The 18,533-nt window shown below is 42.2% G+C and overlaps 1 protein-coding gene across 23 annotated transcripts in view; it reads right to left on the bottom strand.

Moving 5' to 3' along the window:
• Positions 1 to 18,533, bottom strand: part of nek1 (NIMA-related kinase 1) — an 81,372-nt gene that overhangs the window by 2,677 nt on the left and 60,162 nt on the right. For 18 of the 23 annotated variants that reach the window (XM_077594675.1, XM_077594674.1, XM_077594685.1 and 15 more), the window contains 6 exons: positions 17,192 to 17,265; positions 16,912 to 17,117; positions 13,369 to 13,499; positions 8,583 to 8,917; positions 8,333 to 8,466; positions 498 to 630 (listed from right to left, as the gene is read on the bottom strand). In XM_077594675.1, coding sequence (XP_077450801.1) covers positions 498 to 630; positions 8,333 to 8,466; positions 8,583 to 8,917; positions 13,369 to 13,499; positions 16,912 to 17,117; positions 17,192 to 17,265 — 1,013 coding nt within the window. Of the gene's footprint in view, positions 1 to 497; positions 631 to 8,332; positions 8,467 to 8,582; positions 8,918 to 12,846; positions 13,124 to 13,204; positions 13,280 to 13,368; positions 13,500 to 16,911; positions 17,118 to 17,191; positions 17,266 to 18,533 lie in introns of those variants that run through there. The other 5 variants (XM_077594676.1, XR_013298453.1, XM_077594692.1 and 2 more) reach the window with 5 other exon arrangements.

Here is an 18,533-nt window from a genome sequence, read left to right as displayed (position 1 = left end):
CTGTCTCCTTGTGCCCTGTGATTGCCTGGCAACCCATGCAGGTAGGGTGTACCCCCGCTTACTGTCCATACCTAACTGGGATAGTCTCCAACATCCCGTGACAATTGTGATGATGAGTGGGACAGAAGATTAATGATTAACACTTTTTATTGCAATAATTAATATCAAACAACTGATATTCAAGTTACGTATTTCAAATCCAATTTTCCGCAATTCCTATTCAACTAAGAAACATAATATTTCTGATGGCACAAGTATCAGTCTGTACAGATGGCACTGAGGATTGAGGCAACACATCTTCAGTTACATAATGACATTGATTTCTCCCTCAAATTGCTGCTAGTAAAAATCTCCCCAATTCCATCACATTACCCAAAAATTGTGTTTCACAGCTACATAGTACTTGAATGCTGAAAGATTAATAACACATATTTTGGGTAGATTTGACATTTTTATCTCCTTCCTTTAGTTCTAAAGGTGACCTGTGACTGACTGACCTTCTTGATATGCACCATCTGCCACCACTAAATGAAGGATGTTTGGATACAGGTGCTGGTGCTCATTTCCCAAAATGCTAAATGCCAAACTGGTGCCCAGGTCAATATTGTCATCTTCATCATCACGTATGGCCTGAAATGTGAAAAACAAATAGCAGAATTAAGATTAATGTAGGTGGCGAGTGGTTAGCACGTCAGCCTCACAGCTCTGGTGTCCTGGGTACACGGTCGATTGGTCGCCGGTCTTTTGGTCACCGGTCTTTTGGTCGCGGTCTTTAGGTCGCCCGGAAGTTTGGTCGTCGTCTTTTAGGTCGCCGGTCTTTTTTGTCGCCGGTCTTTTTTGTCGCCGGTCTTTTGGTCGCCTGATCGGCTGCTGCCATCTACTGTCAATTTATTAAATAGCAGATGGTGTTTTTATTGAAGCAGTCCAATGAAACCTTCATTCTCTCTGGGAGAACTTGCAATGTTGAAATACTTTAGATTAGATGGTCATTTTTATCAAACAAATAAAAGTATTAGTATACCTTTAGTTAGACAGTATTTAGATCGTTTCAACAGTATTTAGACTCTAAATACTGTTGAAACGATCTAAATACTGTTGAAACGATCTAAATACTGTTGAAACGATCTAAATACTGTTGAAACAATCTAAATATCTAATATCAAAATATAAATAAGAGCACTCATTTAAAACATCGGCTGCTGCCATTGACTGTCATAGGCGTCCAATGAACCTTCATTCTCTCTGGGAGAAATAAGAGCACTCATTTAACACATCAGCTGCTGTCATCGACTGTCATAGGCGTCCAATGAACCTTCATTCTCTCTGGGAGAAATAGGAGCACTCATTTAACACATCAGCTGCTGCCATTGACTGTCATAGGCGTCCAATGAACCTTCATTCTCTCTGGGAGAAATAAGAGCACTCTTAACACATCAGCTGCTGCCATCGACTGTCATAGGCGTCCAATGAACCTTCATTCTCTCTGGGAGAATGAATGGGAGAATCTCTCTTAAGGTAGAAAAATGGTTAAGAATGCCCAGAAAAGTGTTCCAAAAGCGGAGTAATAGTTTTTAAAACAGCATTTAATGATTAAATACAAATACTGGAGCTTATCAGACATTAATTGGGGGTGATTTTCCCGGGGGAAAGACAGCGATAAAAGTCGGCGCGACCAAATGCGACGATATGCGACCATTCGCAAAAGTGCCAAAAATGCACTAAAATGCGGTAAAATCAGCACTTAGTGATGAAATACAAATACTGGAGCTAAAATGACAGTCGATGGCAGCAGCTGATGTGTTAAATGAGTGCTCTTATTTCTCCCAGAGAGAATGAAGGTTCATTGGACGCCTATGACAGTCAATGGCAGCAGCTGATGTGTTAAATGAGTGCTCTTATTTCTCCCAGAGAGAATGAAGGTTCATTGGACGCCTATGACAGTCGATGGCAGCAGCTGATGTGTTAAATGAGTGCTCTTATTTCTCCCAGAGAGAATGAAGGTTCATTGGACACCTATGACAGTCGATGGCAGTAGCTGATGTGTTAAATGAGTGCTCTTATTGATATTTGGATATTAGATATTTAGATTGTTTCAACAGTATTTAGATCGTTTCAACAGTATTTAGAGCAGGGGTCTCGAACTCAATTTACCTGGGGGCCGCTAGAGGCCGAGTCTGGGTGAGACTGGGCCGCATCAGGATTTCTACAAGAAAAGCACTGATAAAACATTCCAACGTTATCAAATATCTTTATTTTTTAACAAAAAATAATGAATTAAATAAATTAACTTAAAGATGATTAAAAAATAAATCAATCAGTAATACAAAACCAAATAATACTAATGAGCATACAGTAGATATACACTGGCTGGCCAAGTAGAGAAAATGAATTATTTTTATTCCGTTTCAAATGTCTGTATTAACAGCTCTTTAACCTTTAACTTTCTGAACTTGAATGGAACATTGAACATGAAATATTCTGAACACGGCTTCTCTTGCCTACTCCTTGCTGCTAGAGACCTGGCAGCGCTTCTTCTCACATAGTCACATTTGGCTTGAGGGAGGAAGCAGTGGAGACCCTCAGTAGAGCTTGAAGATGCTCATCAGTAAGTCTGGACCTGTACTTGGACTTATTGAAGTTCAAGGTGGAGAAGAGCTTCTCACACAAGTATGTGCTCCCAAAAAGGCACATGGTCCGCTTGAACCTTCGGGAAAGTTCAGGGAAGCTGGGGGTCAACTCTCTCAAAAATTGCCCAAGCTTGTCTGCTTCTCCACTCACCTCCCTGAACTTGGCTTTGAGTGCAGAGTTGCACTGCAGGTCAATGAGCTCCATTTGAAGGAGAAGGGGTCCGCAAAAATTTGAAATGTGGCTTTGTGTGTCTTGAAGTCTGCAAATCTGTGATCAAATTCCTCCTGTAGCTTCGAAATGGCCTCAACATACTTCTCACCACTGAATGTTGTGCCTGCATCCACGAGAGCTTGCATGCTGGGAAATGGCAAAGGTTTGTCTGAGAGAGCTGGGCTTTCCATAAAACAAGTTTAGTGCAGAATGCTCTCACGTTGTCATAGGCAGCACTGACAAGTTGCCCCTGGCCTTGTAGCTTCTTGTTCAGTACATTAAGCTCATGTGTGATATCAACAAGAAAAGCCAAGTCCATGAGCCATTTGGGATCACTTAGCACAGGATCAATCAACTCACAAACGGCGTAGCTAGCTTTGACTGCTGCATTACTGTCTTTGGTAGCCTTCTTGAAGAAATCCTGTTGCCTCAGAAGACGTGTTTTAAGACTGGCAACCTGGTTGGCTCTCTCATCTCCCTGGTATTTTTCGTACTCCTCAGCATGTCTCGTAGTACAATTACGTTTCAAATTGTATTCCTTGTGCACCGCAACTTTTTCAGTGTAAATGAGACACGTCGGGGTGCCCCTGTGTTCAACAAAGAAATATTGCACTCCCCACTTTTCTTGAAACTGTCTGTGCTCATCACCGACCTTTCTCTTCACGGCAGGCTTTGAAAGAGACATCTCTGGGGCTCTGTAATATGTTTTTCCACTTGGAATGAGTCTCGGGTTGATCTTTCACATTCAGTCGCGCGGGTTTGTGGCGCATGTGCACTTTCGCTCTCCGTTTCAATCGCGGACCCCTACAGACACTGACACAGGCTGGATCACGGATCATAGCGCCTCATTCAGTTCTATGCTGAGAGCAGCGGAGGAGTGTGCGCGCCGAGCGGAGTGATCGGCCTCACGGCTTCTCCTCCGCCCAGCTGATTGGAGGAATGAATGAGTGAGTGAGCGAGGCACTGGACAGCTCCGAACCAAAGTTCCCTCTAATTTTTTGTTGGTCTGAGCAGAAAGACAACCTCCCTGAGCGCACTGAGTACCAGTGTGAGCGACATCATCGGTACTCGGATGATTCGCCTAAAGACGTTTCGCCGACGGACGTTTGACAGACAGAAGGTCGCCGAATGGACGTTCCACCGAATGTTCATTCGGCCGAACGGAGGTTTCGCCGAAACGGGATTCGAACGCTCGCCCCGCCGGATCGTGTGTGTACAAGTTTTTCAACCTCGGCCCGCGGGCCATATACGGCTCGTTAGGATTTTTAATCCGGCCCGCCGCCGGTGTTGTCCAAATTATAGTAAAAATCAATGTTCGTCTACCATCAATGGCAGCCCGGGAATAAGCACTCTTGGGCGGGCATGGCAGTCCGGGAATAAGCACTCTTGGGCAGGCAGATGTAGCAGAACCGAGCCGTAAAATGACAGCAATCGGGTCAAATCCATCCTAAAACAGCATTTAATGATTAAATACAAATACTGGATGATATCGCGATGGAGGCAAAAAAACGTCTATAGACGTCCATTCGCCAAACGGCTCAAAATGCTCTCAAATTCGGTCAAATCCAGCTGAAAACAGCGTTTAATGATTAAATACAAATACTAGTATTTGTATTTAATCATTAAACTAACAAATACTAGTACGACCTGTCCGTCTGTCAAACGTCCGTCGGCGAAACGTCTTTAGGCGAATCATCCGGTCACGACATCATCATTGCTCGCTATGGGCATACCAGTATCACACCTGCCACAAGCAGGTGCATGTCAATGTTCCCTCTAATTTTTCATGTAAAACATGCTGTAAAACACGAAAAACATGAGTGGACAGAGCTACTGCCACTGGCTGCCACTTAAACGGCGGCATCATGGGGAAAGGGGTAAAAAAAAAAAAAAAATCGATTTTTATTTTTTACTGCGCGCCATATGATTGCTACTGCGCAGAGAAGACGAGAGTAGTGCGCAATTGCGCACGCGCGCAGCTTAGAGGGAACATTGCTCCGAACACAAGTGTCATTCATATCAATTTTGCGGGCCGCACGAACATTAATCTTTCATATTAAGACGGGGGCCGCAAATTATCGTCCTGAGGGCCGCAGTTGGCCCGCGGGCCGCAAGTTTGAGACCCCTGATTTAGAGTCTAAATACTGTTGAAACGATCTAAATACTGTCTAACTAAAAGTATACTAATACTTTTATTTGTTTGATAAAAATGACCATCTAATCTAAAGTATTTCAACATTGCAAGTTCTCCCAGAGAGAATGAAGGTTCATTGGACTGCTTCAATAAAAACACCATCTGCTATTTAATAAATTGACAGTAGATGGCAGCAGCCGATCAGGCGACCAAAAGACCGGCGACAAAGACCGGCGACCCAAAAGACGACGACCAAACTTCCGGGAGACCTAAAGACCGCGACCAAAAGACCGGTGACCAAAAGACCGGCGACCAATCGACCGCACACGGGGGTCCTGGGTTCAAATCCAGGTCATGCCCATCTGTGTGGAGTTTGCATGTTCTCCCAGGGCCTGCGTGGGTTTCCTGCGGGTACTCCGGTTTCCTCCCACATTCCAAAAACATGCATGGTAGGCTGATTGGACACTCTAAATTGCCCCTACGTATGGGTGTGAGTCTGCATGGTTGTCCGTCTCCTTGTGCCCTGCGATCGGCTGGCTACCGATTCAGGCTGTCCCCCGCCTCTGGCCTGGAGAAAGCTGGGATTGGGTTTCAGCTTGGATATTCACATTTTTATGAACTTACAAAAAAATAATAATTAAAAAACAAATTCTCCCAGAAAAAAATCTGCAATGTAGTGAAGCCGCGATATTGTACTTCCTTCTCTGACCCACTTTCAAGTTTGTATTCCAACTCATCGCAGACAAAGTGTCTCAAGGGCTGTTTTCTAATGAGTCATATACCCCTTGCCGGATCATTCCCTTATGTCACAGGTTTCACCGATTCTAGAAAGTGGGTGTAGGTTTTCTTTCCTACCAACCAATGAAGATGACACCTTGGCACCAATCTGTTCTCTTTCAACTGTAATTAGTTGATTGCAGACAAATGCTGTTTGTTTCAGCAAAAACCGCATTGGTCAAACTGTGTGCTGTTTCCATTGGAAATAAAACCTGCACCCACTTGGCCCTTAGTCGAATTGGTTTGACACATGTGCCTTACAGTTGTGGTCAAAAGTTTACATACACTTGTGAAGAACATAATGTCATGGCTCTCTTGAGTGTCCAGTTAAATCTACAACTCTGATTTTTCTCTGACAGAGTGATTGGAACAGATACTTCTTTGTCACAAAAAACATTCATGAAGTTTAGTTCTTTTATGACTTTATTATGGGTTAACAGAAAAAGTGATCCAATCTGCTGGGTCAAAAATATACATACAGCAACACGAATTAGCAATTTTGGTGACTTAGAAAGTTGTGTCAGTGAAATGAGTTTCATAGCATGGCCTCTTAACTTCTTGTGAGTGATTATGAGGCCATTTAAATAAGGCTCATTGGATGCAAACGCCCACAAATGCTACAATGGAAAAGTCAAAGGAGCTCAGCATGGATCTGAAAAAGCGAATCCTTGACTTGAACAAGTCAGGAAAGTCACTTGGAGCCATTTCAAAGCAGCTGCAGGTCCCAAGAGCAACAGTGCAAACAATTGTTTGTAAGTATAAAGTTCATGGCACTGTTTTGTCACTGCCACGATCAGGAAGAAAACGCAAGTTATCACCTGCTGCTGAGAGAAAATTGGTCAGGAGGGTGAAGATTCAACCGAGAATCACCAAAAAGCAGGTCTGCCAAGAATTTGAAGCTGCTGGAACAAAGGTGTCAGTGTCCACAGTCAAGCGTGTTTTGCATCTCCATGGACTGAGAGGCTGCCATGCAAGAAGGAAGCCCTTGCTCCAAAAGCGGCAGCTTAAGGCTCGACTGAAGTTTGCTGCTGATCACATGGACAAAGATAAGACCTTCTGGAGGAAAGTTCTGTGGTCAGACGAAACAAAAATCGAGCTGTTTGGCCACAATGCCCAGCAATAATAATATGTTTGGAGGAGAAAAGGTGAGGCCTTTAACCCCAAGTACATCATGCCTACCGTCAAGCACGGTGGTGGTAGTATTATGCTGTGGGGCTGTTTTGCTGCCAATGGAACTGGTGCTTTACAGAGAGTAAATGGGATAATGAAGGAGGAGGATTACCTTCAAATTCTTCAAGATAAGCTAAAGTCACCAGCCCAAAGATTGGGTCTTGGGCGCAGTTGGGAGTTCCAACAGGACAATGACCCCAAACACACATCAAAAGTGGTAATGGAATGGCTAAATCAGGCTAGAATTAAGGTTTTCGAATGGCATTCCCAAATCCTGACTTAAACCCCATTGAGAACTTGTGGACAATGCTGAAGAAACAAGTTCATGTCAGAAAGCCATCAAATTTAACTGAACTGCATCAATTCTGTCAAGAGGAGTGGTCAAAGATTCAACCAGAAGCTTGTGGACGGCTACCAAAAGCGACTAAAAGTGAAAATGGCCAAGGGACATGTTACCAAATATTAGCCCTGCTCTATGTATATTTTTGACCCAACAGATTTGATCGCTTTTTTCTGTTCACCCATATTAAAGTCATAAAAGAACCAAACTTCATGAATGTTTTTTGTGACAAAGAAGTATCTGTTCCAATCACTCTATCAGAGAAAAATCAGAGTTGTAGAAATAACTGGAAACTCAAGAGAGCCATGACATTATGTTCTTCACAAGTGTATGTAAACTTTTGACCACAACTGTATGTCATCAGTTTCAATTATAAAGAGGTATAACTTTCGATAAATTATTTAGAATGTAAAATTTCAATTGTTATATATCTGTGTAATGCTTGTTAATTTATTTTTGAATACTCTGACTACAATCCATCATTTAATTAGTGTGTAAAAACTTGTGATAGTAGGAGTACAGGAGAGCCCTGTTCTCTTTCAACTGTAATTAGTTGATTCCCCTCCCCTTCTCTGTGGAAGTCAACTTGTTGGAATTTTGCCCCCGTAACTGTAAAACCATTCAGATTTTTTTTATTTTTTGAATTATTTTTGTTTTAAAACTCAGTAAAAACAACAACAACAGACCCTTGGAAAAAGTTGCAGATGATTTTCACTGTATAGACACCATCCACCTTAGTGTTAGCATGAAAACATGCTTCTCTTTGAGCACCATCCACTGCACTTAGCCAGCTTGTAATGCTGTTGTACGGTGTGTTGGTAGCACTACAATAGTTTGAATAAAGAGGTTCTCAAAACATGTTACGTTTATTTTGGTTACCCGCAACTTACAAAAAACATTCATGAAGTTTGGTTCTTTTATGACTTTAATATGGGTGAACAGAAAAAAGTAGTGGTGGACATTCGTCTTATCCCCGCAACTTATTATATTTATACCCAAGAAAATACTGCATGTTTAACAACTGACAAGTAAATACAGCCTGGATGGGGGATATTGATGTCTAAAATACACACCTTTATTCTATTGTAGGCATCAATGAACTTCTCAAAGCCAATCTGTTGCTCCAAATTAAAACGATGCTCCTCCAAGCGACTGTAGATGCTATCATAAAGCTCAGTTTCTCCCTCGTGGTTCTCCTCACTGTTATCTATAGGTGAAAAGATTCACGAATTGGAAAAAAAAATACACCGTCTTTACCAAGATAGAAACCTTATTCATGGATTTTAATGCACGTCTATTCTCATTAAAATTGTGATAAGTTACCTGACTGCCATTCTTCATGAAGCCGGTTTTCATTAGTGTGGTTTTCTTCTCCCATGCCATTGATGAGCAATTCTACTGCTTCTTTATCAGCATTTGAGCATTCCTCATTGTCATTATATTTGTCAGCATTATCACTAACTAGAGCCATCTGATTGTTGTCTTGCTTAAGTTTCACTATGATCTGGTTAAAGAAGTAATTGTCTTTGACAACTTTTGCATTTCCATTTAAGTCTCCTTTTCCATCATGTCGTAGATTGTCCGTTAACTCACTTTCTTCTTGCAGCAGTCGCTCCATGGATGCTCTGATGTCCTGCAGGCCGTCATCATCATAAACACTAAGGATCATGTCAGAGTTCAACTATTAGACCATGTTGCTCTCGTTAACTCCTTCAATGTTTAAGATGAGTAAACTTGTCAGTTAGAATCAAACTAGTCATTGTAGAGATAGGCAAAAGATGTACATCTACCAGCAGAAGACAGTGACAACCTTAATTGATGAACACCCTGTACTGTTTAAAAGCTAAACCTTTTGAAGAAAGAATGGAAGTGTAATTCACTACATACACATACACTTATAAGATACAGTAATTTGAATTTACCTTGCTGCTACAATATGGAGCCGGACGTGACTCAAATAAATGCATAAGCTGTAATGAGGTTGTATGTAAACGTGGTACAGTGCCTTGAATCTATTCAGCCCTCTTGAACTTTTCAACCTTTCGCCACATTTCAGGCTTCAAACATAAAGATATAAATTCATTTTTTTAGTCAAGACTCAAAGACAGGTGGGACAAAATCGTGAAGTGGAATGAAATTTAATGGATATTTTCAACTTTTTTAACAAATAAAAACCTGAAAAGTGGGGCATGCAATATATATTCGGTTGTATTCTGTTGCATTAATACTTTGTAGCGCCCTTTATGCTGGAATTACAGCTGCAAGTCGCTTGGGCTATGTGGCTATCAGTTTTGCGCATCGAGAGAGTGAAACTCTTGCCCATTTTTCCTTGCAAAACAGCTTCAGCTCAGTGAGGATGGACAGATGGTCTGGACTTTGACTTGGCCATTCTAACACCTGGATACGTTTATTTGTAAACCTTTCCATTGTAGATTTGGCTTTATGTTTTGGATCATTGTCCTGTTGGAAGATAAATCTCCGTCCCAGTCTCAGGTCTTTTGCAGACTCCAACAGATTTCTTGCAGAATAGTCCTGTATTTTGCTCCATTCATCTCCCCTGTCCCTGCTGAAGAAAGGAAAGCTCCAACCATGAAGCTGCCACCAACATGTTTGACAGTGGGGATGGTGCGTTCAGATGATGAGCTGTGTTGCTTTTACGCCAAATATATTGTTTTGCGTTGTGGCCAAAAATTTTGATTTTGATTTTATCTGACCAGAGCACCTTCTTCCATGTGTTTGGTGTGTCTCCTAGGTGGCTTGTGGCAAACTTTAAATTAGGCTTTTTATGGATATTTTTATTGCTTTCTTCTTGCCACTCTTCCAAGAGGGCCATATTTGTGGTGTACGACTGATTGTTGTCCTATGGACACTCTCCCACTTCAGCTGTAGATCTCTTCAGTTCACCCAGAGTGATCACGGGCCTCTTGACTGCATCTCTGATCAGTCTTCTCCTTGTTCGAGGTGAAAGTTTAGAGTGATGACCGAGTCTCGCTATATTTGCAGTGTTCTGGTACTCCTTCCATTTCAAATTAAAAATAGGAATAATTTAAAAAATAAAAATAAAAAAACAATTCCAAGACCCTATCCCTTTCAGCACCACAAAACTGCCTATTTAGAGTTTGTCAAGGAGCATCAAACCTTGAAAGGTTGAAAAAGTTTCAATCTCTGAAAAAATGTAACCTCAATGGTCAAGATGGCTTCCAACATTACTGGCATTACAAGGAAATCCCACCAGAGATGTTTTCTACACTCAGTAAAGTGGTAGACTACACCTGCACTGTCCTCGACCCAAATTAAGGTGATTACTACCGACTGCAGCGCAATAGCCATCAGACGGCATGCGTGGGAAAAGGGTTTCAAAAGCATAAGACTGATACAAAGCCATCATCTCCTTCATATCAACAATACTGCCATTAGTCTTTGCCAGGGAGCATCTAACATGGGACATTGAAAGGTGGAAAAATGTTTTATTCTCTAATGAGAATTTTTTTTAACCTTGTTGGTCAATATTGTGTCCAACATTACTGATATACGTCAAGTTGATCCCACCTGAGATGTTTTATACCCAGCACAGTGGAGTGAGGTCCATCACGATCTGAGGTGGTGGAAGGTTGTCAAACAGCGGCTTGTTATATGCAGATGTTTCAGCGGACATCTCTCATGACTGAAGGCCCTCGTCTGGGTGATAACAGTTGGGTTTTACAAAAGGACAATGCGCGCTTGACCGAGGACGTGTCAAGCAATGTAACATCACTGTTTTGAACCATCTTGCATGTCACCTTGATTTAAATCCGAGAAAATTAGGTTCCATCCTCTTAACGTTGGTCAAAGAACTTTATAGAAGTTGGTACCCTGCATGAGGCAAGCTTTATCATTTGGAACAATGATCCGATTAGCCTCTGGGAAACACTTGTCTCAAGTAGGCCCAAACAAATTTTTGAAGTGATTAAGAATGGTAGAGCTACTGAGTACATTACTGACTCCTATTGAGAAAATATTCTGTTCTAGTTTGGAGAGTTTTTTTTTTTTGCGATCCGTCTTGGCCGTGGAACAGTGGGTCAGCTCTATACCCTCAGCACCTAACACGTGGGGTCCGATCCCTCTATGACCAGTGTCAGAGTTTGATCTGCGTAGTGGGTAGTAAGTCGGAACCATTTCCAGTGGGGGTTGGACTCTGCTAAGGCTGCCCTGTCACCAATTCCGTGGCATTGAGGGGGTCCAATTTGGTGGCCTATGTATTGCAGCCTTGCTTTTTGCAGATGATGTGTTCTGTTGGCTTTATAAGGCCGCAAACTCCAACTCTCACTGGAAGGATTCATAACTGACTGTGAAGCGGTCGTAAATGAGAATCAGCACCTCCAAATCTGAGATCATGGTCCTCAGTCGAAAAAAGGTGGCATGCCCTCTTGGATCAGAGATGAGGTTGTTCCCCAAGTAGAGTAGTTTAAGTATCATGGCATCTTGATAACGAGTGAGGGGAAAATGGAGCGGAAGATCGATAGGCAGATCAGTGCGGCGTCTGCAGTGATGAAGGAGGTGAGCCGAAAGGCAAAGCTCTTTATTTAACAGTCATAACAGTTAAGAACAAGATCCCACATCTGAAATGAGTTTCCTCTGCACAGTGTCCGGACTCTTGCTTAGAGATGAGGTGAGAACCTCACTCATCCGGGAGGGGCTCGGAGTAAAGCCGCTGCTCCTCTGAATCGAGAGGAGCCAGATGACTTGGCTTGGGCATCTGATTAGGATGCTCCCTGAACGCCTCTCTGGTGAGGTGTTCCGGGAGGAAACCACGAGGCTGACCCAGGACACGCCGGGGAGACTATGTCTCCGGACTGTCCCTGAAATGCCTTAGGATCCTCCTGTAAGAGCTGGATGAAGTAGCTGGGGAGAGAGACGTTTTGGCTTCCCTGCTGAAGCTGCTGCCCCGCGAGCCGACCACAGATAAGCAGAGGAAGATGAGATGAGACATAAATTAAAGATCGTGGAACGAATTATCCTAATTCAATGTAAAATATGCTTCAAAGTTACGAAATCACTTCTGGAACCAATTATAATTTCGTAAATAGCGATACCACTGTACTTGTAACATTTGACCACTGGGTAGCTCACACAATGCAGTATCTACCAATTCCACAAAAGGCCAAGTGGGTGCAGGTTTTCCTTTCAACAAATTTAGACAACACCTCTACACCAATCTGTTCTCTTACAAGTATAATCAGTTGATTGCTGCCAGTTGCTGTTTTTCAGCAAAAACCTAATCGGTCAAACTGTTTTTGCTGTTTCGTTTGGAAATAAATCAGGCACCCACTTCTCCTTTGTGGATTTAGTTAGACATCTTTGGCTAATATGGTTCAGCGGCACTGGCAACCAATAACCAATACCACCTACAGACTCTTTTTTTAAATGAACAAATACTAGAGTCATCAACTGCACTTCCAAAATACAAAAATGAAAATTACAATTTGTCATTGTGACCAGAGTATAGAAACAGGCTGTTTTCTTCCAAAAACTGGTCTACCAGTTTTCTAGGGTAAACAAGATTGCGAGCCAATCTCACTTTAACAAAACTAGAATATAGTTTATTTACAGCGTGTCGGCCTCACAGCTCTGCGGTCCTGGGTTCAAATCCAGGTCATGTCCATCTGTGTGGAGTTTGCCTGCGTGGATTTCCTCCGGGTACTCCGGTTTCCTCCCACATTCCAAAAACATGCATAATAGGCTGATTGGACACTGTAAATTGCCCCTAGGTATGGGTGTGAGTGTGCATGGTTGTCCGTCTCCTTGTGCCTTGCGATCGGCTGGCCAGGGATTCAGGGTGTCCCCCGCCTCTGGCCCGGAGACAGCTGGGATTGGCTCCAGCAGCCCTGTGACCATAATGAGGATAAAGCGGTTCAGAAAATGAGAGAAGTTGAGATGAGTGTATTTACACAAATGAGAACACTCACTTTGGGAATCAGTAGCCAGGGAATTTGGGATTAATTTAATTATAAACTTGTGCCAAACAGTGAGGGAAAAAAACCCTGCTCAAAAACGATAAAAATGCTGATTGATACACTGATTTTAATGGTGTGTGGCAACAGTAGGCGTTTCATTTGTGAGGTTGACTTACTCCTCCGTCTCTGACTGGTCCTCATTCTCTATGTCACCATCTAAAGAAATGTTATTTTCTGGAACAATGACGCAGTCCTGCTCAGAGCTGAATACCCGACTGAGATCTGGAAGGGAGCATGTTCTCAGCATCTGACAATGAAATGTAAATTATGAAAAAAAGGGAAAAGTATAAGGATCTTACCTAACAGTAATCTTAAAACTGTCAAATGAGTAGGTAAATAAATTAGAAAACTCCGTCTATGGGATATTCGGTGAGTAGAAAGGACATGTAATACATAGGCGACACGGAGACAGAGTGCTTAGCAGGTCGGCTTAATAGTTCTGATATTGAGGTTTCAATCCACAATGGGTTTCGACAGGGTTCTTGAACAAGTGAATTTTAAGGCTTTTATATATACTTTTGAGAAAAATTTTAATGACAGAAAGATGGATATTTCCCAGCCAACCTTATCAAAAAAAGTAACTCCTTAAATGTACATTTTGCTAAATTATTGGTGTCATAATTAGTTATTGTTCATGCCATGTTAGGAATGAACGTGACACCCCTTCACTTGCTAATGAGTTACTGCTATTTTTTTCTGTAAAAAATACATTTTGGAATACATATCCATGTCATTGTATTATTTTTTAACCTACAAGGTGACCCATGTCCGGTCCTCGAGAGCCCATATCCAGTCTGTTTTCCATGTCTCCCTGCACCAACACACCAGAATCAAATAATCGGGATCAGTATGAAGCCTCTGGACAGCTTGCTGATGAGTTGATCATTTGATTCAGGTGTGGTAGAGGAGGGTGATATGGAAAACAGACTGGATTGGGACTTTCGACGACCGGACTTGGCCACACCTGGCATAGAAGAACCAAATTGTTGAGAATTTTAAGCACCTGGGTGTTCACCTCAACAACAAACTAGACTGGTCCACAAACATAGATGCCCTGTATAAAAGGGGCCAGAGCCGCCTCTACCTAGTGAGGAGACTACGGTCCTTGGAGTGTGCAGGACAGTGCTGAGGACCTTTTACGACACTGTGGTGGCATCTACAGTGTTTTATGCAGTGGTCTTTTGGGGATGCGGGAGCACGGAGAGGGAAAGGAACATGCTGAATAAGCTGGTCAGGAGGGCCAGCTCTGTTCTGGGCTGTCCTTTGGACTCTGTGGAGGAAGTGGGAGAGCGGAGGATGCTGACCAGGATGATGTCCATCATGGACAGCACCTCACACCCCCTGCATGAGTCTGTGGAGTCCCTCCGAGGCAATAGGCTACGGCAGCCTCATTGCAGGAAGGAGCGCTACCGCGGATCCTTCCTCCCATCCGCTGTCAGGCTCTTTAACAAAACAAATTGCTGAGTGTTAAGACCTACCGTATGTATACATGTACATCTATGTGTATGTATGCGTGACCGGAAGTTTCGTCGGAAGATGTTCGGCCGACGGACAGTTCGGTCGAACGGACGTTCGGTCGAACGGACGTTCGGTCGAACGGACGGACGCTCGGTCGAACGGACGGACGTTCGGTCGAACGGACGGACGTTCGGTCGAACGGACGGACGTTCGGTCGAACGGACGGACGTTCGGTCGAACGGACGGACGTTCGGTCGAACGGACGGACGTTCGGTCGAACGGACGGACGTTCGGTCGAACGGACGGACGTTCGGTCGAACGGACGGACGTTCGGTCGAACGGACGGACGTTCGGTCGAACGGACGGACGTTCGGTCGAACGGACGGACGTTCGGTCGAACGGACGTTCGGTCGACGGATTCGCCGCCGGACATTTCGTCGAAGGGACGTTTCATCGCCGGGTTCGCTTGCTCTCAAAATTATAATCATGAGACAGAGAGAGAGAGAGTTTACTGTTGAAAGCGATCAACCAGGTAATCTCTCGCTCTCAAAATTATAATCATGAGAGAGTGAGTTTGTGATTGCATTGACAATGTAAGAGCATTAATATGTAAATAAATAATTTCAAAATTATCAATAAGTTGCGTATAATCATGAGAGAGTTTGTAATTGCATTGACAATGTAAGAGCATTAATATCTAAATATCGCGATCAACCAGGTAATCTCTCGCTCTCAAAATTATAATCATGAGAGAGAGAGTGAGTTTGTAATTGCATTGACAATGTAAGAGCATTAATATCTAAATACCTAATATCAAAATCATCAAAAAATTGCGTATTATTGGCGTGTCTGTACATGTTACTCGTCGCCGGATTCGCTCGCTCGCCCCGCCCCCGGATTCGCTCGTATTGGAGTGTGTGTACATGTTTTTCAAACTACGGCCCGCGGGCCATATTCGGCCCGTTAGGCTTTTTAATCCGGCCCGCCGACTTTGTCCAAATTATAGTAAAAATCAATAACCTCATTCATTTCCCTTTGCCCTGCAATACTGCTCATCACTCTCAATTTAAAGACTGCTTTCTTTCGTTGAATAATAATATGTTCTTAATGTTGAAAGTAAATTTAAATTTTATATATATATATATATATATATATATATATATATATATATATATATATATATATATATATATACATCACCAGAGAAAAATCACAGTTGTAGAAATAACTGTTAACTCAAGAGAGCCATGACATTATGTTCTTCAAAAGTGTATGTAAACTTTTGACCACAACTGTGTGTGTGTGTGTGTATATATATTTCAGCAACATGCTTATTTATATATTTATTCATGTATTTATTTATTAACTTACTTATTACCTACCTATTTATGTCTAAAATGCCTTTCCTATATCTGGATTCTGAGGTACCACTAAATATAGCGTTTAAAAGTGTTGCTCTTGACTGTCCTCTCTAGACATAGCAGGCAAGGCGGGTTGACTTGCCACTCACAAAATTTTGTGACTAATGCCCTCTAAATTGAAGATGCATTAATGAAGTGGAACGTCATTCCTACAACACCATTTAAATATATTTTTTTACATTTAGTTTCCTATATTCATATGACAATCATTACCCTGGATAATGTAATATAATAACCTACAATACCATGATTGTATCTCGATGTTCATTTGATCCTTCGGATTCATTCATTAATTATCAACCAAAATGTGTTTTCATAGGTCCGACACAATACACTTCCTGTATGTTTTTCAATTGTCATGGTAGAGTTGCTTTCCCATTCTCCCAACACATCGCTGGCCTTATCGCTATAAAGAAGCTTGGTGATCATGATGGCAGAACTGAGAATGGGTAGGTGGAATGGAGCGAGCCCTGGGCCAACAGGGGAGCAGGGCAGCAGCCCGACCTGAAAATGAAGCACTCCAGGCAACATTCTTTTTAAGCTGCGCAACTGCGCAATTCCGCACTAGTCACGCACAAATTAAATTTTTAAGTAGAGATACCAATGTATTTTATATGAAAACATTTTTGAGATAATGTGTGAAAAAGAAACAGATCAACAAAGCACAAAATAAAACTCAATACCATATAATTTCTAGCCATATTGAAGAATATTTTGAATATTCTTTTCATTCAAATGTATTTCTTTCTTTATTTAATAAATGTGTTTTCAAGTTTTCACCTTAGGGTTGTTGGCATCAAACAGGCCTGTTGAGAGTCCAATAAGGAGAGCATTCTGCTCCCTTATGTGAAGAGGTGAAACTGAGCGTGAACGAGAAAGTGAAGAAAAGGATTCATCCACCGAAGAGTGAGCTAAGATTAGAGCAAGTGCAGATGTGCGTCTATGATCAGAAGAGGACAACAGGAGTTCTTCGACTTGTGATAAACCTGTGATCGAACAAAAACAGTATATTTCAAACAAATACTATAGTTACTAATATTAATACATGAAATCGACCTACAACTATTAAGTTGTATTTTACCCTCCTTCCCTGCAGATGCTGCTGCTCCTTGATTTGTACTGACTCCCGGTAGCCTGTAAAAGATTAATTTGTATAAGCACTAAGTAATCAAAAACTCAGAACAAGGCTGGACTCGGTAAACTGGACTGATGGCCAGGTAAGTACCGTATTTACTCCCATATAAGCCGCTTTTGTGGGACAAAAAAGACTGAATCGAGGCTACGGCTTATTTCCGCATAAAAACTTGACATGCACGAAACTGCAAGTTGACGCCGACATGGCACGATGACGTCACGACAAAATGGCGCCGTGACATCACGACAAAATGGCGCCGTGACATCACGACGCAAGCGAATGCGGCCGATACTTCAAATCTCATCTCATCTAATTTTCTGAACCTGTTTATTCTCATTAGGGTCGCAGGGGATGCTGAAGCCTATCCCAGCTGAGTACGGGCCAAAAACGGGGGACACCCTGAATCGGTGGCCAGCCGATCGCAGGGCACAAGGAGACGGACAACCATGCACACTCACACCCATACCTAGGCCCAATTTTAGAGTGTCCAATCAGCCTACCATGCATGTTTTTGGAATGTGGGAGGAAACCGGAGTACCCAGAGGAAACCCACGCAGGCAAGAACATGCAAACGCCACACAGGTGGACATGACCTGGATTTGAACCCAGCACCCCAGAGCTGTGAGGCCGACGCGCTAACCATTCGCCACACCAGGCCGCCCTACTTCAAAATAGAGAAAAGATAAACAGATAAAACGCCAAACAAAATTTATTTTGATGTCTATGATTCAAGAAAAAAAACGTAGGTATCTTGAATAAAACGTGAAAAATTCACGTTCCCGTCATTGCTCGCTCGGGGCACAACCATCTTACCTAGGTCCCGCTGCAGCCGTCTTACCTAGGGCGCTGCCGTCTAAACCTAGTTAAACGTGCTCTGACTGGTCAGACGCGAGTAGCCTTGATTTTGAAATAAAACTAAATTCCACTTTAATTTTTTTTCGTTTTATCTTTTGTTAGAAAGTGAAAACTATTGGAGTAATATGAACCATCGAACAAATTGAGATATTTTGACATTAGAAGCAATATGGCTGCCACAACATCTTAAACTTCATAAGAGAAAATTGTCATTTCTGTAATTAGAAAGAAGCTGGTTCTCATCAAGATACTTATTTATTTTTTCAAATTGAATAATTTGATAATTTTAATTTACAAAGACAGGCATATTAACTTATGATATTGACCCTAATAATATGCTTTTGATTCATACAATATCTCAGAAATACCACTTGTGATGATTTTTCTTAAGATTTTTCCTTCAAAGTAACAC

The sequence above is a fragment of the Stigmatopora argus genome, chromosome 24 (genome assembly GCF_051989625.1).
Source record: "Stigmatopora argus isolate UIUO_Sarg chromosome 24, RoL_Sarg_1.0, whole genome shotgun sequence".
NCBI classification, from domain to species: domain Eukaryota; kingdom Metazoa; phylum Chordata; class Actinopteri; order Syngnathiformes; family Syngnathidae; genus Stigmatopora; species Stigmatopora argus.
Note: the sequence above shows the minus strand (reverse complement) of the source record. Positions and strands in the feature narration are given on the sequence as shown.